Consider the following 27,705-nt stretch of genomic DNA (forward strand, 5'->3'; position numbering starts at 1 on the left):
GCGGTGGTGGTGGGTGAGATTGTTGTCGTTGTAGCTGCTGCTGCTGCAAATCTCCGTCGCCGCTGAGGCCTCGCGGTTTCTGTCGGGTTTCGACCACGGGGGAATCGTCGTGCTTCCCGGGGGTCTCTTGGAGCAAAGCGTCTGGATGGAGGAGTCGCCGCGGCTGGAATTGCTGCGATTCTCTCTGCCCTCGGAGCGCAGCAAATCGGTGCGGGTGCGCGGAGTACCACGCGTATCGGTGAGTTCAAGTTTAACACGATTATAGTTTAACTAACCTCTTCTTGGTTCTTCCGGTAAAGTCACGTAGAATGGAAATAATAAAATAATAAAAATAAAACAGTAAAATAATATTATATTATTATGTTTAATTTTTTATTATTTCCATTCTACGTGACTTTACCGAAAGAACCAAGAAGATGAATCCCTGCAGTCACGAAAGCTTTAAATCGAAATTTAACTAACCTCGTCACAGCATTACAATTCAACTCGCTTACAACTCACCTCGTCACTACCACACTCGTTCACGACTCGCCACTTCACAGCTCGCTTAGTTACAAGTCAACTTCGTGGCGACATAATTGTCGCACTCTTGACCCCGTTTGACCTCTCTTCAAACTCATCGCCTTTGCAACTTGACCTCCTTAGCCTCATCATCATCGCTCCTCGCCTCTTCGTTACAGCGGCTCTCGATGAAGAGCTCTGGAGTTGCTGCTTTAAAGCGTGGGGGCGAATCATCTGGCCGTGTTGGGTTTGAACATTGTGAGTTTAAACATTGTGAGTTTGAACATTGTGGGTTTGAACATTGTGGGTTTGAGCATTGTGGGTTTGAACATTGTGGGTTTAAACATTGTGGGTTTAAACATTCTGGGTTTCAGATGTGGTTTTGCGTGATCCATAGTGGTGTTGCGCACTTGCCAGTATCACGGTATTGACCATGAAAGTTGTGTGTGGTTTTGATTTTGGGATTGTAAAGTTTAAACAGCTCAATCGCCATTACATTTTGTTTCCATTGCGAACAGATACAATCTTTTCCCTCACAGCGAGCTTTGTGCACGACTCTGGGTCTCAATTAACTAATGTCCTATGCTTGATCAAGTTAGAACCCTTAGGTTTCTCTTGGAAATACAACAATCGATCCCAAAGACCTTTTTAGTTGCATGGGAAAGTTGCAAATTGTACAACTTTATTTCCAAGTAGGTTTTACCTTTGAGATCTGACCATACTTCTTGCTGGTCTAGTTGCTGAAATTGAGGTGGTGATTAGGGGTGACGCCCACGACCGATTCAGATATCACTCGCCAATGATCTTAGCTGTGACTAGGAATTGAATTCTGGTCACCAGGTTCAAATATCAGTGCACTATCCACTGCACCACTGCTCCATTCCATTCAAACATCACGGGTAATTTCACATGCTCTCATCACCCACGCATGTACATATATTTTACACATGGTAGTCATGAATGTTAACACTAGCGGAGCCGGGGGTGGGTGTGGCATGTGCTCCCCCCCAATGATCCGATCGAAATCCCTAATTTCGGATCATTGGGGTTTATTAATAATACATCGGCATTTTGCGACCCCCACTGCCACTGTGTAACATATTATGTGCCAGGGACTCTATGAGATGATATGACAATAGTCTGAGTGCATAATTGGCAATAAGTAACGGCAAAGCAGTTATAAGTTACTCAGAATTGTGCGCAGTTGTGTATACAGTACACGACTTCCCTGAAGGCATTCACCTTCAGCGAGCGCGATGCCGATCACACACGGCTCGAATTCGACCCTCAATCGATGGCTGTGCCATCGCCGCACACGCCTCGAATTAAAAGCAAGGGACAAGTCCTTACTTACTAACAACTCCGATAATTTTTCATTGCTGGAGGGGTTCCCCCCCTATCTGAAAATCCTGGCTCCGCCATTGCATATTAAGTGGTATATTTATACCATTGGAACCTCCTTTGCCAGTAGCAAAATATGATAATAGTTTTTTTACCCTTTTATCTGGCAACAAAACTGACACCTTTTTTACAAGGAGTCATGTTTGCATTGACCACAATACCTGCGGTCGGAATGCAAACAAAAAACACAACTCTGATAATGTATGCACTGTCCTTGAAATTGATTGGTCCACACCCGAGACAGCTTTCCTTAGAGCCTAGTCTCACATGGTGTTGGACCAGATGACGCTAAAAGGCGCACAACTCAAAGACAATGCACGATCAGAGTATGAGAACTCGGGGTAAGCATTTACACCATTGGAACCTCCTTTGCCAGTAGCAAAATATGATAATTGGTTTTTTACCCCTTTATCTGGCAACAAAACTGACACCTTTTTTACAAGGAGTCATGTTTGCATTGACTACAATACCTGCGGTCGGAATGCATTCCGACCGCAGGTATATTTATGTCTGAGTGTCTTTAACATTATTTTTCCTGTAGATGGCAAACTTTGGTAAATCCCTGCAGAAACCTTTGGGCAGCAGCGGGAATCTCACCATCAACGCCATGTTTATTGACCTTGTTGGAAACGCACCACCATGGTCCTCCGTTATGAATGCTTGCGATTGCGTTTGCTTGCGAGCATGCGTGTGGGTAAAGGGTGAGGAGCAACGCTCACAATAACGAGCAGAGCGGGGCGGCTAAAACACAGCACAGGGAGTGCAGATGGTGCATCTGCCAGTCAATTCGATCACCAGGGTCTGTCCCGTGAACCTCCCCCTACCAACGAGCCTTTAAAACTTCACGTGACCTCAAAGTGCACTGCAGCCCAAGCAACGTGATCATGTCACCACTGCCACTCGGTGGAAAATAAAAACTCATTGCATGTGTGTCTTGCCTGCCACTGACCATGCCTGCGTACTACAGACGGAGCTCCATGACCTGTTTTCGACGGTGGGGCCCATCTTCTCGTTGCGCCTGACGGAGTCGGGTGAGCGGGACGGGTGCCAGCAGGCGTTTGTGCGGTTCTACTCGTTCCGTGATGCCGCCCGCGCAGCCCGCGTGCTCCACCGCAGACCCTTCGCTGGCAGCATCCTGCGGGTGCGGGTTGGGACCGATGCCACTCTCCAATTGTTAGCCCCTTTGTCCGTGAAAAAAAATCTACCGATTTATTCCTTTGTTTGCTGAAATAGTTTTTTCACGTGTAACAAATTACGTGTTTGCAGTGGGTTATAAGTTTGAGAGATGACATGTTTAAGCCACATTTTTTACGTGAATGGTTTGTGTACAATTTTGCATTAAAGAAGACCAAACTATAGCTGGGAGACTTGCAATTAACTGACTGATAATTGTAATCGGTTGATTTCTTGCGGTTGATTTCTTACGGTTGATTTCTTGCATGCGTTTAGAATTGGCAGACATCCTTCCCAAGGCAGAAAACCCCCTGCTCTACTAACCTTACCCAGCGTGATTCGGACGATGCTGATGATAACACCAAAAACTGCCACATAGCTCCGGTCCAACTTTCATTGTGTTTCATGGGTGTCTTTGAAAAACTTTATAACCATACAAATTTCATTATCCACAAAGTACGCTTTTCTTAACAGATAGACTTATTAAGTAGATGAACAAAAATATGACCTTCATTATGTGCCCATCCCTGGAGAGATGATACAGTAAAAACTTATCAAGAGTGGATTGTGAAATGTACCATTGAAGTTAGCATGGTTTATCCACGATGTGTAAACCTTCAGTTCCTAAAAAAATATTTCCGTAAAAGACACGTGGGCATCTTTATCGCATCTCTTTTTTTAAGAGCGTGGCCACAGGGGTGTTACTGGACATCTGTGAAAAATAACTTTATAGCTCATCGGATTCCTCCAGTATAAAAATAAATATTCTGTGTTGCTTGTTGCCCAATGTTGGTCTTCTGTGCTCCACAGGTGCAGCAGTGTGTCGACCGCGCCGGGGATGTGCTGCGGGAGCTGCCACTCAGTCGCCAGTACTGCTGCAACCTCGCCAACTACTACTTTGGCTTTAACGGCTGGTCCAACAGCATCCTTGGGGTAGGGACACTTCTCCCCCCTGTGCACACGGCTTCCTACGGTGCACGGGACAGATATAGCCCACGACACAGTAGTAGGCCACATGAGGCCTACTACTTTGAAATGGCCTGCAAAGGATATTTATCAATCGCTGCAAGCATTCTCTTTTATTCTATTTCAGATTTATATAGCCCTCTTTCCAGGGCACTTTACAATGCAAGCATGTTCACCATGCTATATGCATGCAGCGATTGCATGTGGGTACAAAAATACAACTTAAGTTGTCTTGAGCCATTTAGCAGCATCTGAGTCAGTAGTGTTCTGTTTGAGAAGACCTCCAGCATGATTGCACGATTGACCACACTCATCGGGTATTAGGCCATCCATTTAGTACGTACGCAAAAATCTGTCAATTTGACCCCCCCCCCTCCCTATATGCACGCGTATTTTTTACACCCCCCCCCCCCACATGCGTACATACGCTTGACGTACCCCCCCCCCCCCCGAATCCTATAGAATGGCCAATATTTAATCCACGCAGAAACGATCAAGGATTAATAATATTAACGTGTTTAAGGAAACAGTCCACCGCCAGCTGCATTAAATCATTAAGTTGCGTACATTGGCCACTTATTTTGCTGAGCTGCGTGATAGCTGCAGTCAGGGGTACGGTGGCATACAAGTGTAATGCGAACGTGAATGAGGTTGCTGCTGGACTCTAGCCCAATCACACGACCTGGGGTATTGGAGGTGGAGCCAGCAGGGCAGTAAGAGAAGAGCGGATCTGACGATCCGGAAGGGAGAAGTCAGGGTCACGTGAGAGAGGGGTTATAGAGGGGAGCCCGGAAGAGATCGAGGCCAGTCGATGGAGTGAAGAGGCGGGACCACGTTGGGTGGCCGCCGCGCCATCAGCCACGTGGCTGATGGGGGCTTGGCGCACCGTCGGCCAGGGTGTGCGGAGCGAGAGCGGAGTGTGCGGGGCACACGGGGCCAGCGGGGTGACCAGCAGAGTGTGCGGGGCACACGGAGCTAGCGGGGTGGCTATCGGAGCGTGCGGGGTGCACGGGGCCAGCGGAGTGGCTAGCGGAGCGTGCGGGGTGCACGGGGCTAGCGGAGTGGCTAGCGGAGCGTGCGGAGTGCACGGGGCTAGCGGAGTGGCTAGCGGAGCGTGCGGGGTGCACGGGGCTAGCGGAGTGGCTAGCGGAGCGTGCGGAGTGCACGGGGCTAGCGGAGGGGCTAGCAGGTCGTGCGTGGCACGGAGGAGGAGACGCTGGTCCTTTGTCAGGACCAGCGGGGTGAAGGACGAGTGGAGGAGCTGAGGAGGAAGAGAGTGCGCGGGGCGCGTGAGAGACGACGCTGGTCCGAGGAGGAGGCCAGCGGGGTGCGGAGGACAAGAACCCAAATAAAGGACGAACGGAGACTTACATCGCCTGCAGAGTCCTTTATTACACAAGTGACACCTTTCCCACAGTCCCACTTCTCCTAGTAGTACTTGTTGTCTGACAACTGAAGAAACTGAACTGTGTAGACAAATTATTATCGAGCCTTCACCCCCCCCCCCGTTTCCTGTGTGTGCGTACATTGTCAGTAGACCCCCCATACGCAAGCGTACACGTTTGGGATACCTCCCCCTCCATGCGTACGTACTAAATGGTTGGCCCCTAATGGAGTAGAATATTTTCGACCTGGCAACACTTTGTGTCCAATGTTAGCATGGGCATTCACTTCTGTAACTGCAAGGACCTCTTTCAGCGGCAGAAATGAGACTCGAATAAAATATTTAGGAAGTGGCTCGTTTTAAAAAAAAGTAGCTTATTCCAGAAAACTAAATTGATTGCATGTAAATCATGCTTTAATTCTATGATTAAATGTATACGACATTAAATATATAGCAAGAATTATTATTTACAATGTCATATTTGTGAATAATCTCAAAAATGGACTGACATGCAACCATGTAAAAAATACAAAAAGCCTCTTTTGCCCCCCGAGGTGTGTGTGGTGTGTTAATATTTGGGGAGCGGTGGTGTCATCGTTCGCGTGCTGCACTACGAAGCTGGTGATCCAAGTTGTATTCTCGCTCACGGCCAAAACTAGTGATGATCATCTGAACCAGTTCTGGCCATCTCCCAGGTCGACTCTGCCTCAAATGAGTACCTGGTGTGATGTGCACACAGCATCACTAGGGAGACAAAAGCGGCCAGGTATGGTGCTGGCCACCCACCCTCTCGTGTGCCGTGCCTGCCTTCATAGGTGCTCGCTGACAGCACTTGTCCTTACAGTCTGTTCAGGCTATACAGGGATTTTTGTTAATGTTTGGGTGCCCCTCTAAAGGAATTTGACAGTGCCATTCTTGCAGAACTCGGTGAGCAGAGGAGCGGCTGGGAACACGGTAGTGAGAGGTGATGCCACGGAGCCTGTCCTCACCGTGAGGGCCGTGTGTGCCGTGGAGGTGCTTGTGCCCGCGTTCGAGATTGCGGCGCGCGGGTTTGGGGAGGACGAGGAGAAGGTGCAGAGCCAAGGTGTGTCCCACTTGGCGGCAAGGCATGTGCAGCGCTCGTACCGTCTCGTCTGAACAAATTGCAAGAGGCAAAGCATGGACACTATCAGAATCAGAATCTTTATTTATACCTGAAGAATCCGATGAGCTCTAAAGCTCTTTTTCACAGATTTTGAGCGGGGGCAGGTCAGAACGTTACAACAACAAACAATACAAGAAGAGGATAGGAATGCAAAGTAGAGGAAAGGTAAACTAATCACTTAAAAAATAAATACAAATAAAAATAAAACATTTTTATCTTACCAGGTAAAGCCCACAGAGCTATTAGGGCCTTTTCAGAAGTGACCTGGCCACAAATGATAGCTCAACAAAGTGGCTTATCATGTGGAAATGTATCCATTTGAGAAAAACATTTAATCATAAGCCATAATCCATTCCTGAAGGCTTCCCCAAGCCGCTTCTCATAGTCCTGCGATGTAACACCTAACCACCTGCACACAAGTTGATTTCATTGCTCCATCTCCACGATATACATGCTGTGGTGCAAACTCCCACCTATGGTTGCTTCTCCCATCATTATCCTTGACCATCGACCGTACGTTTTCATTTAGCAGGAATGTATATGCTATTGCGGCACAACTTCCACTTCCCAATTTGGTGGTGTATTTTACACAGCACTATGTGCATTGAGTAGTAGCTGATCGGCGAGGGAGGTTTTTAACTCTTTTACGTTCCTATGATGTACGTGTACATCATCAGTTTTACTTTAGATTCCATTCTGTTGACGTACACGTATGTCATTGGAACGGAATTGGAAGTTAAAGGCCATGCAAAAGGGTGTGGCACAGTTTGGCGCTAGCTATCGTAGATTGTGGTCGTGCCACTACAGATTCAGAATATTTATTGATACTGGAGGAATCCGATGAGTTGTGAAGGTTTTTCACATTGTGGTGCTATGCCACACTAAATAAAATTAACGATAACCGCTTGCACGTTCTGAAATTCAACGGTCAATGGGAGCCACCCCAGCAACTTGCAGACATCTCGGAACGTGAAAGGGTTAATTGGGTGCATGTGTTAATGCGTGATTTTTCTTCAGCGATGGAGCGGACAAAGTTAGCAAAAATAAAGAAGATGGCAATGGACAAAGCCCTCTCTAACGCCTTCAGCAAGATCATCATTCTGCTGCCAGGTACTGACCACAAGATCGGATCTTTAATTTAAAGCCACGCATCTCTGATAAGCATGGTTGGCTTTGTACGGTGTGAAAGAAGTTCCAACATACCGTACATACATACGTACATACATGCAGATGATTCGGTGAGTCCACAAATTCTTATCCGTTATTTGTGAATCGCTGGAGATTTCTGGGGGTGATTGTAAATCAACTTAACCATGAAGGCCGTGATTGTGTTTCTGGGCTGGCACAGGAAGGTCGCCGTGCTGCCGTTATGCAGCTCGCGTTGTTCCGTGCACTGCGATTCGAATATCGCCGCGAAGGAGAAAGTGCCAACAGCAATAATTTTGACGCTGGCAGGACACGGCGATGTACCCTCATTTTACCCAACACGTGCGACCTGTCGATAGACGAGTAATAGTGGTCATGTATTAAAATATGATCACCAATTTAAGAAAAGAGTAAATAATTTCAAATATATTGAATTGTTAGCGAAGTAATATGAATGGACGAAGGCTGTCTTGTACCTTTTGATATGGATAGACCCTTAAAGGTCAGAGAATGCCTATGAAATTACCTCCAGGTTATTTGCATTGTGACGTAGGTGTCTATGATTCACTCCTACATGATCACTTAAACTGCGCAGAAGGTGAAGCATTACTTATACTTCATCTGCATGTGCATGTGTACTTCCGCCAGAAACTGGTCCGGTCGCAGCGCTTTTGGATCCACGGGTTGATAATTGTGATGACCTCACTGCCGACCAAGAGCTGGTAAGAGCTGCTTGCTTGCCTGTGAGAGTGGAAATTTGCGGTCACTGACTGTGCAGATGGTTTCGACCTCCTCCTGTCTTGCAAACATCCCATTGCCATCTGTTTAAAGTTGGCAATAGGTAAAGGTACAGCCCTGCAATTACGTATTCAAGCAACTGCTGGTGGAAGGGCCTCTGCTAGATGGAGCTCTAGAGCCTCCCAAGTCGGTAATTGGCCTACTCTTCCACGCTGGCTAGACATATTGAAAGAGGTGGGAGTACCCCACATGTTACACCATCACACGCGAGCTGTCGATCGCTTATACGTGATGTACCCATTTAATTATTCTGTTATGTGGACATGTATATGTATGCATGTGTAGTGTCGTAGGTCTCTTCTTCTTTTTTTCCGAGACGTGTGTGCGGGTGGCGTGCGGTGCACACACTCAGTCGGAGACGAGGTAGTCGCAGGAGGCACCTTCTCTCTTTTATAATCTTCACACCACCAACTCTGGCCTTCTGTCTCACGACCACACTGCCGTATGGCCCAGCCCAGACACTACCCTGTCCGCGTTGCACCGACGGCGTCGACCTAGACAGCCAACTACTGTCCGGCCACGCAATGATTGGGCGAAGGCGGCAGCGACGAAGGCGGTGACGACGACAGCGACGAAGAGACGAGTCCACTCCCAGAACCGACAGCCCGGCGCTCTCACTCTCCACTGCTTTTATTCCCCTCGGCGCAGCTAGGGCGGAGCCGAGCCTTCTCGAACCCACCAGAGGGTTCCAGGGGCCTCCCTATGAGGTCTACCATGACCCTTGCCCCAGTTCCTCCGCCCTGCCGGCACACACACTGTGTATATGCTCAAGAGGGCGTGTGCGCTAAATGTACACCTCTAGTTGCTGCTGCTGCTGTACAGCAGTCGGCGCTGTGTCACTACACATGTATGATGAACTTCTTTCACACACCATACGTAGCCAACCGTGTTAATCCGAGGTAGTGGTGGGGGGGTGAAATTTGAAGAAACGCGCACCATTGTTTCAACTGCCGTTCCGGGAGATTGAACTGGCGAGATGGATTGCAAGTCCCGTGTGCTAACACATTACACCACGGCAGCAATATTGCACCAAATCAAGACCACTAGACTTTGAGCTGCCACAATACTTCACTGTTTACATGTATCGGTCTTCACACGTGTGTAAAATAGGTTCACTGTAGTTTTTACAAGCCGCTTGCTATATTTGCACAAAGCTTTTGAAATGTACTGTTCTTGACATGCCAGTTGTGTATTATCACACTTTGCTCACACTGCTGCCGAAATAGTTGCAATTGGACATAAATCATTCAATGGCACATGAACTAATATCAAATATTTTATTTTCCGTACGTACGTGGAAACCAATTTATATCTGTTTTCAAACACACCCCGCCAAGTCGGCATTTTATGAACAGCAGAACACTTAAGCTATTTGTGCACGGTGGCTACTTGTAGCAGCATAGCTGGTGCCAGCAAATCACATACTAAATTAAGTTCCACAGAAAATGGAAAATAAAATCTAAATCTACATTAAAGGCAATTAGCCTACACTCACAATTTTTGATGCGTAGACATGTCTTCACATTCCACAGAAAACATTCTCAACCTGTGTAAAGTTGCTGAAGCAGTAACAATTTTTACTCCTTATTTTGTGTAAGCTTCCATTTCTACCCCACGATATTCACCGCCCCTTCCTCCACGTATCGCCAACACTGTCTTAACTGATGTATGGTACAACTTTGCTTATCCGACTTGCTAGGTATGAAGCTACAGTCAGATCGGATATGAAAATGCCTCGTACACAAGATTAAGAACACTTAATTATATTATAAGATCAGATTTGTGAACATCTATAGGAAATGGCAGTCACACCACGCACAAATATTGCACTGGGTGTGGGCTGTTAATTGGTCAGGGCGGATACATGATGGTCGGATAGGCGGCCTTGTACTGTGTTTTACTTTTAACCTTTTCAACAAATGAACCCTTCCTAGGAGCTCCTGTGATGAGGTTTGACAAGCCCCATGTGTTCTGGAGGGAAGGAGGTGCGGCGTGCAAGCCTGCCTGCTTGACACCGCTGAGTTCGACTCCCCCCCCCCCCCCCCAACTGCCCGAGCACCACGACCGTTCCAAGTCGCTCACGCGAGCGAGGATGGCTCTCGGCTTGACACCACGTCCAGGATATGGGCGGAATTTTCACGAGCACGGGCGAGCAGACGTTCCATCTTCTCTCTCACCTGTGGGGAGAGATGGGAAGCACACGTGCGTGCACAGGATCACGCTTGCTCAGCGGATACGAACGTTTGCGGCATGCGTTGGTGTTACTTTTCTGACGTCGTGAACCTCTGTGGGATGGCTTGGAATGTCACTGTGCCTCGGCAGAAAAAAAAAAATTCCTCCCACAGTTATTTATATATTTTTTATTCTTTCCGGCTACGCTTGAAGCATTGTTTGCACGAGCTGTCTGTCCATCCATCCATCCATAATGGGGGGGGGGGGGGCACTATGATGCGTCAAAACATAAACCTGTAGATTAAAGTTATGTTGCTGTTGGCGATTTACCATTTTAAAAACCAGATTGGTCAAAGAGTAACCAGGGCAAAAACAACTTGTAAATATGCAAAAATTTTGACCCTGACAGGTACCCATGATCGGCTTCTGTACGGCTAATAAAACTATTGAAGACAAACACTTGTTGGAAAGCTGTACATAATCCACGCATTTCCGTGATTTTTCCGAACTTGTTAATGTTTGATCACGTTCCCCGTTTTAATCGGTAAAAAGAGTATACAAATTGAAGTGCTTTTGCTTTGCTCGTCCAGATTGTGTCCAAATAAAACGGCAGCACTTTTTAGTGTCAATTTATAACAGAGTAAATATTTTACATATATATTAAATAATTGCATTAAGTTAACCCTCAGCAGAATGGATCGCATTTACGCAACTTCAGTTGAAAGGCAACTCAACAGTTTTGGAAGATAGTTTAAAGAGTGGACGATCTAAACTTACATTTTCTAAATATTTGTATCTTACATACTTCAGACTGCTCGTGTAGTAAGAATAATGTATACAGGTTTTGTTATATCTTGTGTCTTGTACAAAACGTTTCATTTTTTACTGAACCTGTTTCCAATAAACTAAAAATATGCATTTTCCTTCCTGAATCCAGGTGTTTTTTTGCTCTATCTTAAAAACTGCTTTCTTTTTGCCTCCTTCAGACACTTCAATTTGTGTGCCCGGAGAGCACACCGAGGTTGTGTTTCCACTGAACTTAACGACCCCTTAAGTAAAACCGTAGCATGGCCGCGAATTAGGGGGGGGGGTTTGACCCTAGTGCCTGAGCCACAACCTTTGTCTTAAAGGACTCGCTGTGGATTTCGGGGAGGTTGATGAGCACGTTGTAGTAGGCACCCTCCACGCCCAGCTCCAGCGCCTTGACCCCCACCTGTGTCACGCAAACTCCAGTCATCCTCGCAGCAGCAGTGGCTTTTAGCTGGCCATCGAACAAAGACGGTCACCGCATCGTGCCAATTTCAGATGCTCTTCTGCGGCCGTCTGGAACACACCCTTCCGATATTAGGAAACCACTGGAGCTATGCACTTTTAAATCTAGATTTCTTTTAAAGTGCTTTTTGTGTTTAGTTTGTCCTTCCCCCGCACCTCCGATTAGCACGGTTGGCTACATACAGTGCAAAATAAGTTCAACATAGATACACCTGGAGGGGACTACCGACACGATATATCAGTACCCCTCAACTCGCCCCTCTGGTAATTGTTACTCTGCAACACCCTCTTCCTGAAACCAGGATTTCTTGCTCGTCTATTTTTTTAGAAGCACAACACCCTCAAGACCGATTCACCGGCACAGGTTTGGGGTAGTCATTCACGGCAATAATTGTTGCACTGTTTTCTCCAGTAAATGATTTAGTATCTCAAATGTCAGCAACTGGGAGGGCAACTTTCAATTAGATCACTACGAGAGGTATCAATGACTGCCCTGAAGTTGTGTAGTCTGTTGATCATACAGGTAGGAACAATGTTCCACACTGCCCACCAGGGATTATTTGTCTGTCGTGCATACCACGGCCCCGCCCCACCAGAAGCCCTCCCATTGGCTCGGGGGCGCCGAATGCAATTATTTAATTAATCGAGCTCGCGGGGTTTCACCGACCAATGGGAGCGGTGGGTTGGGGTTTGTAGTGGGGGGGGGGGCACCGCCGCGACTCGGGCCAATGAGGAGACGGGCGATGTTTCATTCACAAAATGGAACTGGGGGAGGGTGGCTCCATTTATAAAATGGAAGCCTTGAAACGAAAAAAGCGGATCGTTTTGCCTCGTGTTTCTTTCAACATTCCCAGCCTTAAGGTGATTCCGTTTGTCCAAAAAAGCAAATGTATTCCTTGTAAAAGATAAAACAAGTTAATGCATTTCTAGGTTAACATGAAGCATGTAAATTAACCCGACCCCCCAATAAAAAAAAATACTTTACGGAGTATTATATGACAATGCATATTACAGGTAGGAACAGGTTCCACACTGCCCACCAGCTCTTTGATTCGTGGAGACCTACTGCCGGGTACGGAGAGGGGAGGTGCCTAAGGGAGGAGGGTCAGGGGAGGGGCCTAAGGGAGGGGGGGTCAGCGGAGGGGCCTGAGGGAGGGTGGTCAGGGGAGGGGCCTAAGGGAGGGGGAGTAAGGGGAGGGGCCTAAGCAAGGGGGAGGGGCCGATAGTTAAGGGGGCTGGCTACCTGGCTGGCTGCCTGGCTACCTCAAGTCAAGTTATATTTTATACAGGTAGGAACAACAAGTTCCACACTGCCCACCAGGGATTATTTGTCTGTCGTGCATATTTGTCTGTCGTGCACGAATGCGCTTTCCAACCAAGTTCCTACCTGCCCACTCCGAAGGAATGTGTTTATTCGTAAAATGCATGTTCAACAAACTTTATGTTTAGGTAGAATTCAGTCACTGGCTTAACTTGCCAAGTGGCGTAAATCGTTCATTTATTGTTATGACACCACAATCGTGTTACTCGTCTACCACTGGGGCGACGGGTTGCATAATACGCTTATGAATTGAGAGACCTGCATCGTGATATCTGAATCGAGTTTGGGTGCTCCCCCCATCAGTGCGGTATGGAGAAGAAGGAGGGGCAGGGTTTCCCAGAACTAGTTCAGATGTTATCGTGAAATATGGCCAAACAAAGAGCTGTACATTGACATGAATTATCGTGGTCTGCATCGTGCCGTCAAGAGCTGCATGCCTGCACGTCGGATCTGCAGGCGTAGTTGCCGTGTGCCGCCAGCTCCAGCATGAAAGGCCACGCGTCGTCGACGCGCTCGGCCACGGACAGCGGCACCGCCACCGCCTCGGCCAGCGCTGCCTGCACCTCCTCGTTCCGCCTGCACGCTGCCCGGCACGCGCGGGCCGCTCTGAGCAATCGCATCGCTGCTGTCACTCGGCTCGGGCTATGGCATTTCTGGGAGACTCAACTCGTGGAACTGGCAGCCCCTCGGTACGGCAGCCTCACTCACTTTTGCACTCGTCATGTCAAGGTTGACCGACGTAACCATTTGGCCACTAGTGAAAGTCAAGATTTGCTTGTTTAACCAGGCGAGTACTCGGGTGTCCAGGGTAGTCTCATTTACAAGAGTGGCCTGCAGTGCTGCCCACAGCAGGTGGCCTCACTGACATTGTGGCCCTGTTTGCTTGCGCACATGCTCCACTCACTGCAGAGACCCCACCAACTACTCGGGTAACCCGTCTGCCCGTCTCGCATCGGGCTGCCACCTTCTCCACAGACCAAACCTGGACATGTTTCCCCGTCAGCCTCGGTGACCTCCGATTTGCATGGTTGGCTATGTACGAAATAAGTTCACACAAATAACAATATCCCGGTACAATTCAAATTCTTACTACCTAAACGCAGATGCCAATTCCCAAACTGTTGGGGGCAAACCGAACCTGGTTGTATCCAGGAGGCAAGAGAATGTTAAGTTGAGGAAAGTCGCGATATTCAAAAGCTTTGGAGCACCAGAACAGCCTTGCTGAAACTAGGATTGCACCGGCATGGCTTGAATAAATCACTGGAAATTATTATTATGAAATTGGAAATGTTAAAAGAAATTCAAAACTTGCAATTACAAAACTGTCCCCCCCCCCTGTTGTACAATGATATTTAATGCAGTCAAGAAATGTGCTGCTCAAACTTGTGCGTGTAGTCCAAGGGCCAGAGCAGAAATTTGTGCCAGCTAAAGTGAGAACTTTGTTAGCACAGAAATATTTATTTGGCAAATAACTGAGTTATGTGACAACCCAGTCATTTAAAATGGTTATCACAAATCACTTATTGGCCACGTAAAGTGATTGTAACCACAAGTTGTGTATGTTGAACTTCTTGAGCACCGTACGTAGCCAGCCGTGCTAAATCGGAGGTGTGATTATGCCACCACCATGGGTACCGATAAATTCAATATCTGGTCTGGGCTCGTGGATTACAGAGCACAGAGAAAAGGCAAATCAGACGGCTCTTGAGAGGGCAGGGCAGGTGTGGAGGGGTGAGAGGGGAGAGGGGAGAGTTAGCCCGCCTCACCGTTTGCGCTCCTTCTCCGTGCCCCGGGGTAACTTGAGAGCCGCCTAAACCCCATGTCGAACACACACACATCATCGACGTCGTCAGCCAAAATCAATCAATTGGTGTATGAAAGCCTCTCCAAGCGAGCAGGCAATAATCCAAGCTCAGTGAAAACCGAAATGCTATTTTGTGTTTGAGTTAATTCAGTCATTGGTGACCAGGCTGAGCCTTCGGTTAGATTTAGAACCCGGTTTAATAATGGGCAGCTGAAGCCTGGATTGGAATTCAGTAGATAAGCAGGTGAGGGAGGTGGGAGCGGGGTGGGTGATGGAGGTGGGGGGGTGAGGGAGACGTGGGTGGGGGGGGGGGAGACGGGTGGGGGGTGAGGGGGGAGACGGGTGGGGGGGTGAGGGGGGGAGACGGGTGGGGGGTGAGGGAGATGGGTGGGGGAGACGGATGGGGGGGGTGAGGGAGACGGGTGAGGGGGGGAGACGGGTGGGGGGGTGAGGGAGGGAGACGGGTGGGGGGGGGTCAGGAAGACGGGTGGGGGGTGAGGGAGGGAGACGGAGGGGGGGTGAGGGAGGGAGACGGGTGGGGGGGGGGGTGAGGGAGACGGGTGGGGGGGGTGAGGGAGACGGGTGGGGGGTGAGGGAGGGAGATAGGTGGGGGGGTGAGGGGGGGGGAGACGGGTGGGGGGTGGGGGAGGGAGACGGGTGGGGGTGAGGGAGGGAGACGGGTGGGGGGAGACGGGTGGGGAGGGGTGAGGGAGACGGGTGAGGGGGGGAGACGGGTGGGGGGGTGAGGGGGGGAGACGGGTGGGGGGGTGAGGGAGACGGATGGGGGGGTGAGGGAGGGAGACGGGTGGGGGGGTGAGGGAGACGGGTGGGGGGTGAGGGAGGGAGACGGGTGGGGGGGTACGGGAAACGGGGGGGGTGAGGGAGACGGGTGGGGGGGTGAGGGAGGGAGACGGGGGGGGGGGGTGAGGGGGGGAGACGGGGGTGAGGGGGTGAGACGGGGGGGTGAGGGGGGTAGACGGGGGGGGGGGAGACGGGAGGGACTGGTGGGGGGGATGACGTCACCATGTAGCGGTTAAAGGCACAGGCGTCAGCGTCCACGGCAAGGGAGAGGAGTCCCATGGCGTCGTGCAGAGGAGCCGTGGCTCGTCGCACCACCTCGTCCACCTCCTCGAATTGCCGCTTTCCGTACGTCATGAGCCCCACCATGGAGCCCAGCGCCGCGCCCTGCACACCGGCGGTAATTGATTCGGCATCTTTTAAAATTAGTTTTTATCTTCAGTCTACGCCCGACTGCTGACGAGACACCATTGGAACCTCCTATGCCAGTAGCAAAATATGATAATTGGTTTTATACCCTTTTACCTGGCAGTAAAACTGTCAGTTTTGCTGTCAGTTTTGTTGCCAAGTAAAAGGGTAAAAAAAACAATTATCATATTTTGCTACTGGCAAATGAGGTTTCTAATGGTGTAAATGCTTACCCCGAGCTCTCATACTCTGATGGTGCATTGTCTTTGAGTTGTGCGCCTTTTGGCGTCATCTGGTCCAACCCATGTGAGACTAGGCTCTAAAGAAAAGCTGTCTCGGGTGTGGACCAATCAATTTCAAGGACAGTGCATACATTATCAGAGTTGTGTTTTGTTTGCATTTCGACTGCAGGTATTGTGGTCAATGCAAACATGACTCCTTGTAAAAAAAAAGGTGTCAGTTTTGTTGCCAGATAAAAGGGTAAAAAACTAATTATCATATTTTGCTACTGGCAAAGGAGGTTCCAATGGTATAAATATACCACTTAACATTCAATGGCGGAGCCAGGATTTTCAGGTAGGGGGGGGGCAACCGCTCCAGCAATGAAAAATTATCGGAGTTGTTAGTAAGTAAGGACTTGTCCCTTGCTTTTTGTTGCTGACGAGACATCGAATGTTGAAACCGGACCAGAGTTTGTTGATGAATTCAATGCTGCTGAAAATTATCACTAGTTAAGTCGAAGACCACCTGTGCAATCTAGATTTGAAGTTTTCGTGACTGCAGGGATCCATACTCTTTGGTTCTTTCAGTAAAGTCACGTAGGTATAAAATAAATTAAATTAAATCACGACGTTTCGATTGCAACACAAGCAATCATGATGATTGCGTACCCCCTATGCAACCCAAGACGAGGCTTAACCATTCCTTAGACTACACCACCAAACACCACACCATTGCACCCCACACACTTGCCACCACATAGCACCTCACCACACACCAGCATACACCACAAGACCCTCCCCCCCCCAACCCCGTATAACCTTTTAATATACTGTTCGGGCAAGTACCGTTAGGTGGGTGGCCAACACCACGTCCGGCCGCCTTTGTCTCCCTCGTGGCGATCTTTACACTCCATCAGGTACTCAATTAAGGCTGAGTCGACCTCAGGGAGGCTCATGACCAGTTCAGATAATCGTCACTGGTGTTGGTCGTGAAACAGGAATCGAACAGCTCGCTAACCGCTGGAGGTATGGACTTTTACATCTAAACTGAAAACGAATTTCTTGAAAACTACTTTTTGTGTTTAGTTTGTTGTCCTTCCCCCGCACCTCCGTTTAGCATAGTTGGCTACGTACGGCGTGAAATAAGTTCAAGATACACAGACCACCACACACTACCCAACTACACGGCACACTACAAACCACACAGCACCACACAGTAGCACCACCAGAGAGCACCCCACACCATGGAAGCCACGGCCGCCGCCACGGAGCCGCCGCCCGGCGCGGGGGAGCGCGACCCGACGCTGCGGATGAACCGGTGCAGAGGCAGCGAGGACAGGGGGCCGCCCTCCAGCGCGCCCGTCATGTACCTGGGCCACACATACACACGTGTACACACGTGTGTGAGTGTGGACGTGTGTGTGTCCACATGTACACACGTGTGAGTGTGTGCACACTAGCACACACGTGAGAATGTCTGCGGTGGTGGTGGTGGTGGTGGAAGCGGTTTTTGCGGCACCAACTCTATGATCCTCTCCTTGGGGTTGAACGGGGAGATTGAGTCCAGACCCAGTCGGTTCACGACCTGTGCCCCCATTGATCATTAATTCAGCAGTCAATCATGTAGAGCAATCAATCGATCAAGAAATCAGTAAAACGATCACGCAATCAGTAAAAGCACACACAATGTGTTTACTCGGTTTAATCCATGGTAAACTGTCCAGTGACATTCCTCTATCAGTTCACCGTTTAACCTGGTGACTTGTCCAATTACATTTTTATGACTTTAGAAGGTCTATCACGTGACATTACCGACTTAGGTTGGTTGTGTGGCAACATTTTTCCTGCCTCAAATCTAAGGGAAAAATCTTTCCACTCAACAAAACCGATCTAGAAGTGAGATCTCGGATCGAGTTAGGACCTCCGACCTCACACCATGGGCCCCTCTAGGCCAGGGGTCGGCAACCAAAATAACACGAGGCATTTTTTTTGTCTAATTTGGTACAAAACTCAACATTTCAAGAATCGCAATGAACGCAAATACATACGTACGTACGTACATCACGTCACGAAGCAGTCCGTAAAGGGCCTCATGTGGCTCCGGAGCAGCAGGCTGCCGACCCCCTGACTCAAGGGGTAAAAAAAAACCCTGTGGCGTGGCCATCCACCATCGCGTTTCTCACCAGGCGGATCTTGTTCTCCTCTTCGAGGACGAAGAGGTGGTCGCGCTTCATGTAGAAGGCGGCGGTGGTGAGCAGGGCCTGCAGGGGCACGAGACCCACCACCTGGGAGCCCACGGCCGCCACGCACAGCTCCTGCATTCCACACCGGCCGTCGCGGTTAGTTAATCCTTTCCCCTACCGATGACGTATGTGTACGTATGTGCACGTCGTCGGTTTTTCTCTTCTCCAATTCCGTCGTGGCAACGGAATCGGAGAAAAGAAAAACGAAAGTGAAAAATAACTTTATTGGTAGCGAGGCTCCCCACAAGGCCATGCGGGACGGTGCGTGGCACAGTTTGGCGCCAGCTCACGTAGAGTGTGGTCGTGTCGCTGCAGGTCTCTATGGTGACCACAATGCCTTTAGAAACAGCGACGCTATGCCTCTCTAAATAAAATTTACGCTGAACCACTCACACGTTCCGAGATTCAGCGGTGAACGGGACACCCATCATGCGACTCGCAGACGTCTTTAAACGGGAAAGGGTTAAGGCCGCTACATTTCATGGAGGCTCATCCAGGACACATGGTGGTCCGTCAGTCCGGTCTACTTTCACACCGATCCGCCTATAGTGAGTGGTCTCGTTCCTTTTGACGCTGATCTTGCCAACTACTCATAGGTAGTGTCGTAGTATCACCATCATCGGTGTTATGGCGTGGTCATCCATTTGGTGATGATGGTACTGTCATGATGCTGTGGATGATAGTGGTGGTGATGGTCAAGGTTTTAATCGATTTAACAATACACAAAGGTGTGCTCACACACAGTAGGACTCCCATCACGCCTTGCATGCACGTCATGCGACTGCCACATTGCATGTATAATGCAGCTCTCAGCCTTGCCTCAACCATCGGCTCGTCTTTGCGTGTCGTTCAAAATCTACTTGTTTCTTTGCTCACCTTGGCGTCTTTGCACACCTCCTCGTAGACCTCGTGCATGGGTGTCACCTCGTGGTCCAGGATGTTCGTGGACACCTGGGCCAGGTCTTGCTCCTCCAGGTACCACCCGATGGCCTGTACGCAGCGCAGACGCCCGGGCTGGGCATCCACGTGGGCCAACAGACGCACATCAACAACCGCCGGTCACCACGAGGTGGTTGTGGTGGTCGACCTTGACTCAGCATTTGTGCCAGGCTACGAGCACTCTGATGCAATATGTCAATACATTTATCATATCGCATTGGCAGTGGCTCACCGACAAAGTGATCGTGGGACACTTCCTGGTGGTTTGGCTAAGGAGGCATTTTACTGATCTTTTTTTTCCTCGTGGTTATCTCGCCGGGTGCAATTGGTGTCATGTGACGAATAATCCCTTCGTAGCTCTCTCGCAGAGCAGCACATCCGCCCTTGTATCAAGAGAACGGCCCCAACGGAAGCGAAAATCACCGATACGCCTTTTGAGATCCCTTAAAGTCACCTGATCCACACAGGAGGAACAAGCATTTTCTTCCACACCCACTCTGCCACACGAGGGTGACATTCGTTGCGTGACAGTTCAAACCAAAGTTGTAATTCTCAGAGCTGGCCGCCCATATAGGGGCGCCACGGTGGTGAAACGTTAACTACCTCGGCTGGTATACAGGAGGTCATGGGTACGATCCCGACCCTAACTCGTATATTTTAAGTTTGCATGTTCTTCTCGTGGTCAAGTGGATTTTTCTCCTGGTTCTTCGGTTCTTCCCTCAGCATTTAGAATCAACATGCGTTTAGAGTAATTGGCTGCTATACATTTCCACACAATAAGCCACTTGGTTGAGCTATCGTCTGTGGCCAGAATACTTCTGAAAAAGAGCTATATAGCTCAGTGGGCCTTACCTGTTAAAAAGAAAAAAAAAGTTTTTACGAGAGTAATGTTTGTCCCATACTCTTAGGTTTTTTTCGGTAAAGTCACGTAGGTAAAATATCAAAATTAATGAAAATAAAATAAAAACAAAAATCACGACGTTTCGGAGGCAACACAAGTCTCCGTCATCAGGTGGGACCGTCACAGCCGAATTAGCTGCATCAAGTGAGGCAATGATTCAAGAAGTAATCCCTTATAAGCAAGTTGAAGGGGGGAGGAGAGGGGGGGCTCATCAGAATGTGGTAGCCAATGAATGGAACGTATCGGGAGGGAGGGGGGCAGGGCTCAAAGACAGCACGGAGCGCCAAGCACAACGCATCGGGAGGGGGAGGGGGGCGGGAGCGGGGCCAAAACAATGGACGACGGCTTGGACGCGGTTGCCGCTGCACACGCCAACACAATGGACAGAGAGGGGGGAGGGGAGGTCTGATACACATGATAGACAAAATAACGAAAATGCCCATGCCTACACCAATGCCGGCTGAACAATGAAGAGAGCACTTCCAAAAAACAACTGGGGATGTTAACACTCGGTAAAGTGTAGGCATGGGCATTTTCGTTCTTTTGTCTATCATGTGTATCAGACCTCCCCTCCCCCCTCTCTGTCCATTGTGTTGGCGTGTGCAGCGGCAACCGCGTCCAAGCCGTCGTCCATTGTTTTGGCCCCGCTCCCCCCCCTCCCCCTCCCGATGCGTTGTGCTTGGCGCTCCGTGCTGTCTTTGAGCCCCGCCCCCCTCCCTCCCGATACGTTCCATTCATTGGCTACCACATTCTGATGAGCCCCCCCTCTCCTCCCCCCTTCAACTTGCTTATAAGGGATTACTTCTTGAATCATTGCCTCACTTGATGCAGCTAATTCGGCTGTGACGGTCCCACCTGATGACGGAGACTTGTGTTGCCTCCGAAACGTCGTGATTTTTGTTTTTGTTTTTATTTTATTTTCATTAATTTTGATATTTTACCTACGTGACTTTACCGAAAAAACCTAAGAGTATGATTCCTTGCAGTCACGAAAGCTTCAAATCTAGAATTAATGTTTGTCCCGTGACCAAAGTTTAAATTCTCAGAGCTGGCTGGGCAGCAGGGCTTTTTTGAGTTTGGTGGCCACCCCCCATGACCCGCTGCTGCCGCCCTCCCACCTGGCTGGGCCCCCGGCCCTGCTCTCGCAGGTTGAGCGCGATGCGGTGCGCCTGCTCCTTGGTGCCCAGAACGTTGACGTTGAATGCGACGAGGAACTTTCTGGTGCCGGCGACGGTCGCCCCCCACGATGGCACCAGCGTCGCGGGTCCATAGTCCGGTGCCCAGGCCGGGTCCTTCAGCTGCCGTGACGGTCGCCGCCACCACCACCACCACCGTCGTCGTCGTCACCACAAAAGACAAATATCCCCCGTATAGCCTTTAACAGACTGTTAGGGCACGTGCTGTTAGTGACCACCTAATGAAAGCTGGCATGGCACACGTGGGGGTCGGTGGCCAGCACGACCACGCACACACACACATGCACAAACACGTGAACATACACGCATGCACACCGACAGCCATTGTGTTATTCCACTGCCAAATGAGGGCCTACCCACGTTGTGCTGTTTGTGGAGGTTATATATATATTCTAAATTGTGCTTTACCACCTGCTGTTTGAGTTATTGTTTGAGAGGGATTTTACAAACCAACAAAACAATTAAGAATTTCACTGCAATTTGGTGCCGTTTAAGAATAAATAAATCTAAACTACGAGCTGCTGCGGTGCTGGGGTTGAGGCCCGGGTCGTCAAGAGTGGGGGCATCGCCATGCGGGGACGTTCTCACCTTGTCTCCCAGCTTCTCGTACTCTCCAGCGCGGATGCTGGGAAGGGCCTTCCGATCGTCCTTTCTGGCTGCTTCTCCATACAAGTACACTGCCCCACGTGACGAGAAGACACCACCGTGGCATCAACATCACCATCATCATCGTTGATGCAACGTCATGGAATTATACTTTATATCCATCCACCTTCATCCCCCCTCCCCCTAAATCTGTTCTATCACATGGGGGACACGCAATCCCGCACTCGCACCACCGGTTATTGCCTTATACGGTAAACGATTTTGCAGGAGGTGTGAACAGAATCAAACTGGCGACCCCCAGACGCTATCGGATTGCTCTCCAAACTCAACCCACGCAGGTAAAAACTCGTTATTTTCAAATGCCCTATCCCTTCCTCTTCCCTGCCCATTCGTGACCCCTAAATGTCCTCTGTTAAGGTCACCCATTCCTCGGCCCTTGCATGCTCCCTACCCTCTAAATCACTCTATGTTTGTTACCACTTTTGAACTATAAATATGTATGTATGTTGAACTTTTTTCCCACCATATGTAGCAACCATGATAATAAGATAAGATCCGCGAGAAGAAGCGTGGTGGCACAAACACCAATCACGTGCGAGCGGATGGGCGGACAGGCGGACAGACCGGGCACACGCAGCTCCTCGGCGAGCCGCTCCGAGAACTCCTCGGCGCAGCGCACGCACTCCGACACGGTGACGCCGCGCACCGGCACAAAGGGGCACACGTCCAGCGCGCCCAGCCGGGGGTGCTCGCCTGCCAGGCGAGAAGAGGCGGGCCACGATGCGGGCACAGGGTCACGGGGTTGGGCACTGTTCTAGATTCGAAGCTTTCGTGACTGCAAGGATTCATACTCTTAGGTTTTTTCGGTAAAGTCACGTAGGTAAAAAAAATAACAATAATAAAATAAAATAATGATAATAAATAAAAAGTAACTAAATTAAATCACTAGTTATTTTAATTTATTATTTTATTATTATTATTATTATTATTTTACCTACGTGACTTTACCAATTATGAATGATATTCTTTCTAGATTTGAAGCTTTCGTGACTGCAAGGATTCATACTCTTGGGTTTTTTCGGTAAAGTCACGTAGGTAAAAAATATAATTAAAATTAATAAACGTAATACTAGAAATAAAATAATAGTGCTTATTATTTAATAAGAAAATAATAAGCACTGTTAGCAGGCAGTAATTTGGGGCAGGGTTAGTGGGCAATGTTAGCAGGCTGGGTTGCGGGCAGTTTGAGTGGCAACTGTCGATGACTTTTCTGCCGAGGCAAAAAGTAAAAACACGAACAAAGAACAGGTGCCAATAACAACGGGATGCCGGAGAACAATGCTGGATTCAGCCGGACAGCGGAGGATGGCAAATTGTGGATGTGTAGCACGAGGCTCGCAGGCAGCCCGACTGCGACGCCAACTCCTTGGGATAATCAAAGGCAGAAGGGCAAGGGGAAGACAAGGATAGACTTGGAGATGGGATGATGACATCAAGGAGCGGACCTAGCTAAGCACGGGAACATCTCGAGAGCTTGTGCCAAGATTTTAAAATAAAACCCCGGCACATGTTGGCCAGTACTTGGACCAGCGTTCCCGGAGCGTCGCCCCCCCCTCCCACCTCCTCCCGTGCTCACCGTGGTGCCTCCGCATGTCGATCTTCTGGAACGCGACGCGGGCGGCATTGAGGGCCCCTTCCACGGCGGCGCCGGGTGGTGCCACGAAAGTATAGACGGTGCGGTGCGACGACTCCCCGGGGTCCACGTCCAGCAGCCGGCATCCTGGCGTGCGCCGGATGGCCTCGGCGATCGCCTCGATCACCTATGCACGGCCAGCCGGCGCACACGCACGCATGTTGCACGGACAGCCACAGGGATGCCTGGCCAGAGGTTTTTCAGACAGTGGCCTAGCTACCGAGGGTCCACGCCGTGCAGCTGCATCAGGCCCCATGGGCCGTAGAAGCCCATGTGCCCGGCTAAGAATCAAAATCTTTATTTTTTCAGAATCTTTATTTTGACTGGAAAAAAAACCGATGAGCTATGAAGCTCTTTTTCACAGATGTCCAGATGTCTTGGTGCGGGTGCCCTGAGTACGCGTAACGTCCTGGGTGCAGACCCATCAGTTTAGAGACACGAAGAGTAGGGTTTCCACACCCATACATGTTTCTGTCAGCCTAGATCTATCACACCTGTGAAGTAGACAATAAAAGTGAACACAACAACCACCAGATCTCGTTATGAATCAATTCCTGCCACCCGAAGAGGGGGGCCCCAATTGTATTCCTTCTACCTGGGCCCATGCCACCCAAGACATTCGCTACTGAGCTGGGCTGTGATTGACACTCTCAGATAACCCTCCACGTGCTCCTGCCTGCTTGTCCAGAAAGGGCAGTGTGGTGTAAATGTTCTGGACAATAGCTACACAACAAGCAAGGGCGTGTTGCGTGCCACTCAGAGAATGTGGAATGAACTATGCTCAACATCATCATCAACGTTGGCATGAATGTGATGTCAGAGCGTTGATCAAAGGTGAGCCTGCATGGACTTGCTGAGCAGACAAGAGCAACTGATATTTTTTACAATTGTTTGTGGCCTACGAAAACAAGAAAACTATTCTCCACCAACAACAATGCAGTTCTATGCCGAGCTGGGGTCAAAACGTATATTTACGCCCGGGTTACACATTGATCGTCTGTTTAATGTGGGTGTCGGCCAACCAATGTTGCTGATTGGTGGTCTGCAATCATTTGAACATTTGAAAATCGGCAGCCAGGTCTGTGTGTGTGCCCCATGTCAATGATTAGCAGAGCGTGGTGTTTGCGTGAAATCACCAGCCAGGCCAGACAGTGCTGGGTCAAGAGATAATTTGCAATCCACTGCGAGTTTACCTCGAGTTTTTTTTCTATGGAACTCTGTTAATGTTTCCTTTATCACCAACATTGTATTGTCATAGAATTAAATTACAGAAACCTACATCGCTAACAATTAACTTTCATGTAGTACTTAAAACAGCCTGAAGTAACCCAATAGCACTGTCGTACAGCTATTCCAAAGTGAGTGCCCTTCATTTTCATTGAGACATTTTGCAACTACCCTCTCTCATAAACTAAACTCATTTTTCAATAACACTGTGGCATTAAAAAGAACAAAAAGCAAATGACAGGCGACGTTTCGGGCAATGGCCCTTCTTCACAGGCACACGGAGATAATAGGTGTGTTTGAGTAACCTCCATGGTATACTATTAAAAAGACAAACTGAAAAGACGTCCTTCAAGGCCGACATGAAGAAGTGCGACACCGACACCAACTCGTGATAGACGACTGCCCAGGCTCGCCCCACATCGAGGAAGGGGCGCCGTGGCTAGGAGATGTTAACTACCTCGCCTGGTATGCAGGAGGTCGTGGGTTCAATCCCGACCCTGACGCCTGCTGCTGTATATTCGAAGTTTGCGCGTTCTCTTTCCCCGTGGTCGTGTGGATTTTTATCCGAGTCGTTTGGTTTTTCCCTCCACATTTTGAAACATGCTTATAGAGTAGGTGGCTGCTATACATTTCTACGTGATGAACCACTTCGTTGAGCTATGATTTGTGGCCAGGTCACTACTGTGGGCCTTACCTGGTAAAATAAAAAGTTTCGTTGATAGTTTGCTGCTGATGCAAATATCTCAACAATTCAGAATAAGAATATGTATTTATACTGGAGGAATCAGATGAGTTATAAAGCTACTTTTTCACAGAGTCCAGTAAAGAGATCACACAGCCACGACAATAGGAGTAAATTGCGCGAGTGGCAGAAACAACAACAGCGTGGTTCCAGACCGAATCAATAACCCAGGCGCCACCCATCCCCCTTGGAAACACGCGGGCGGCATGGGCTCCAGCCCCAGAGTCTGGAGATGATTAGCCCTCCCTCATCAGCCACTTGCGGGGCCACAGATAAGACATTGATAATGGAAGACAATCATCATCGGCTGCGAGGAGTTGCCGAAGAGGAATAAGAATAGAAGCCTTAACCCAGTGGAGAGGGAGAATTGCAGTAACCCCGAATCGACCAAGCAATTTAATCTCTATCGTTCGCTGGGGGTGTTTGGTTGTGTTTATCGTTGCAGTGACATTTCTCCGAGTTGGGAGTTGGGATTTTTACAACAGATTAGCAGGGGAGGTCTTAGCAAGTTAAATGAGGCGAGGCGCCATGGCACACGAACTGATAGTTTCCTTGTCGGGGAAAAAACAACGTTAATAAATAAAAATACGCCATAACATAATAATTAGCATTATTCTATATACTGACCTGCTCACAATATACCAATTACTTTCAATTAAATTAGAAGTGTATGAAAATAATAACGGATAGATCAAATTGACCAATGTGTTGAAGGCATTTTACAAGCTTAATGGTTTTGTGCCGTTCGTGTTTAGGCGTTTCCCCAGCGTCTCAAAGCTGCTGGGAATTCGCCTTCACGTTGTGAATTAACAGGACGCAGTGCCGGATTATCCTCGTAGCAAAAGTAGCGACACATGCTACTGGCCCCGCACTTTCAAGGGCCCCGGGCTAAATGCTTTCAAGCTACAGTATCAATTTTGGTTCAGTGATTCTGCACTTGCTCTATTACTACAGTACTATTCTGCCTTCAACTTTGATGAACGACTGGGTGTTTAATGTTAGCGATTTGTCGTATTATCTGGCTGTATAGCAAATGAAAAAAAAATTACTTTACTATGCAAGTTGAAAATGTTTTTATTTTTTTTAGGGCCCCTTTATAACATATGCTACAGGCACCGCACTAGCTTAATCCGGGACTGGCAGGACATCCACCGGGGAGAGATGGAGCGACGAAATCAGCTCGCGTGCCGGTGCTGGGTGGATTGTTGCATCGCAGATTCGCGAGACATAGTTACGGCAACAAGGGAGTCCTTTATCCAGCAGTAGATTGATCATGGCTCACGATGATAATAATGAAGAACGTGATTGTAAGTAGCAAGTCTTTGTGTGTCAATTCCCTATTGAGGTTCAACCCCAACAGTCTAACCAGCAGCATCGCGAAAATCGACAAGGCAGCCGTGCTCCACACCTCCGATTAGCGCGGTTGGACGCATACGGTGCGAAAGAAGGTCAACATATACCCCCTCCACCCCTCCGGGAACCTCGCTCACCTCCTGGTTTCTGCCCTCCGAGAAGTTGGGCACGCACTCCACCAGCTTGTCCATCGCTCCGGCCGGCTCTGTCGGTGGGACGACTCGAGAGGGCGACGATGCTGCTGATGATGATGGGAACTCGCCCAGCCCAAGGCGTACAAACTCCACGTGGTTCAT

General features: G+C 49.0%; 2 protein-coding genes across 2 annotated transcripts; one reads left to right on the forward strand and one right to left on the reverse strand.

Annotated features, from left to right (window-relative positions):
- RDM1 (RAD52 motif containing 1) lies at positions 1–11,626 on the forward strand. Its single transcript, XM_078858672.1, has 7 exons — positions 1–238; positions 2,870–3,043; positions 3,886–4,008; positions 6,347–6,509; positions 7,587–7,679; positions 8,364–8,437; positions 10,448–11,626. Exons 1-7 carry the CDS (start codon positions 146–148, stop codon positions 10,457–10,459), a joined length of 732 nt encoding a protein of 243 aa, XP_078714798.1. The 5' UTR covers positions 1–145; the 3' UTR covers positions 10,460–11,626.
- Positions 10,592–27,705, reverse strand: FTCD (formimidoyltransferase cyclodeaminase). Its single transcript, XM_078858658.1, has 14 exons — positions 27,547–27,705; positions 24,031–24,214; positions 23,019–23,147; positions 22,377–22,465; positions 21,711–21,890; positions 19,629–19,766; positions 18,693–18,824; positions 18,033–18,094; positions 17,753–17,879; positions 16,106–16,267; positions 15,045–15,088; positions 13,716–13,854; positions 11,803–11,898; positions 10,592–10,690 (listed from the first exon to the last, which is right to left on the reverse strand). Exons 1-14 carry the CDS (start codon positions 27,703–27,705, stop codon positions 10,592–10,594), a joined length of 1,740 nt encoding a protein of 579 aa, XP_078714784.1.

The sequence above is a fragment of the Lampetra fluviatilis genome, chromosome 1 (genome assembly GCF_964198595.1).
Source record: "Lampetra fluviatilis chromosome 1, kcLamFluv1.1, whole genome shotgun sequence".
Lineage (NCBI taxonomy): Eukaryota > Metazoa > Chordata > Hyperoartia > Petromyzontiformes > Petromyzontidae > Lampetra > Lampetra fluviatilis.

Bases quoted from the DNA above. Each gene is read 5' to 3' on its own strand.
- RDM1 (XM_078858672.1), top strand. From the start codon at position 146: ATGGAGGAGTCGCCGCGGCTGGAATTGCTGCGATTCTCTCTGCCCTCG. The intron at 239-2,869 runs GTGAGTTCAAGT...TGCGTACTACAG, and splicing joins GCGGAGTACCACGCGTATCG to ACGGAGCTCCATGACCTGTT. The intron at 4,009-6,346 runs GTAGGGACACTT...CCATTCTTGCAG, and splicing joins GGTCCAACAGCATCCTTGGG to AACTCGGTGAGCAGAGGAGC.
- FTCD (XM_078858658.1), bottom strand. From the start codon at position 27,705: ATGAACCACGTGGAGTTTGTACGCCTTGGGCTGGGCGAGTTCCCATCA. The intron at 17,880-18,032 runs GTTGGTGCCGCA...TGTGTGGCCCAG, and splicing joins CCCAAGGAGAGGATCATAGA to GTACATGACGGGCGCGCTGG. The intron at 16,268-17,752 runs GTGTGGGGTGCT...GCCGGTGTGCAG, and splicing joins CGGCGGCCGTGGCTTCCATG to GGCGCGGCGCTGGGCTCCAT.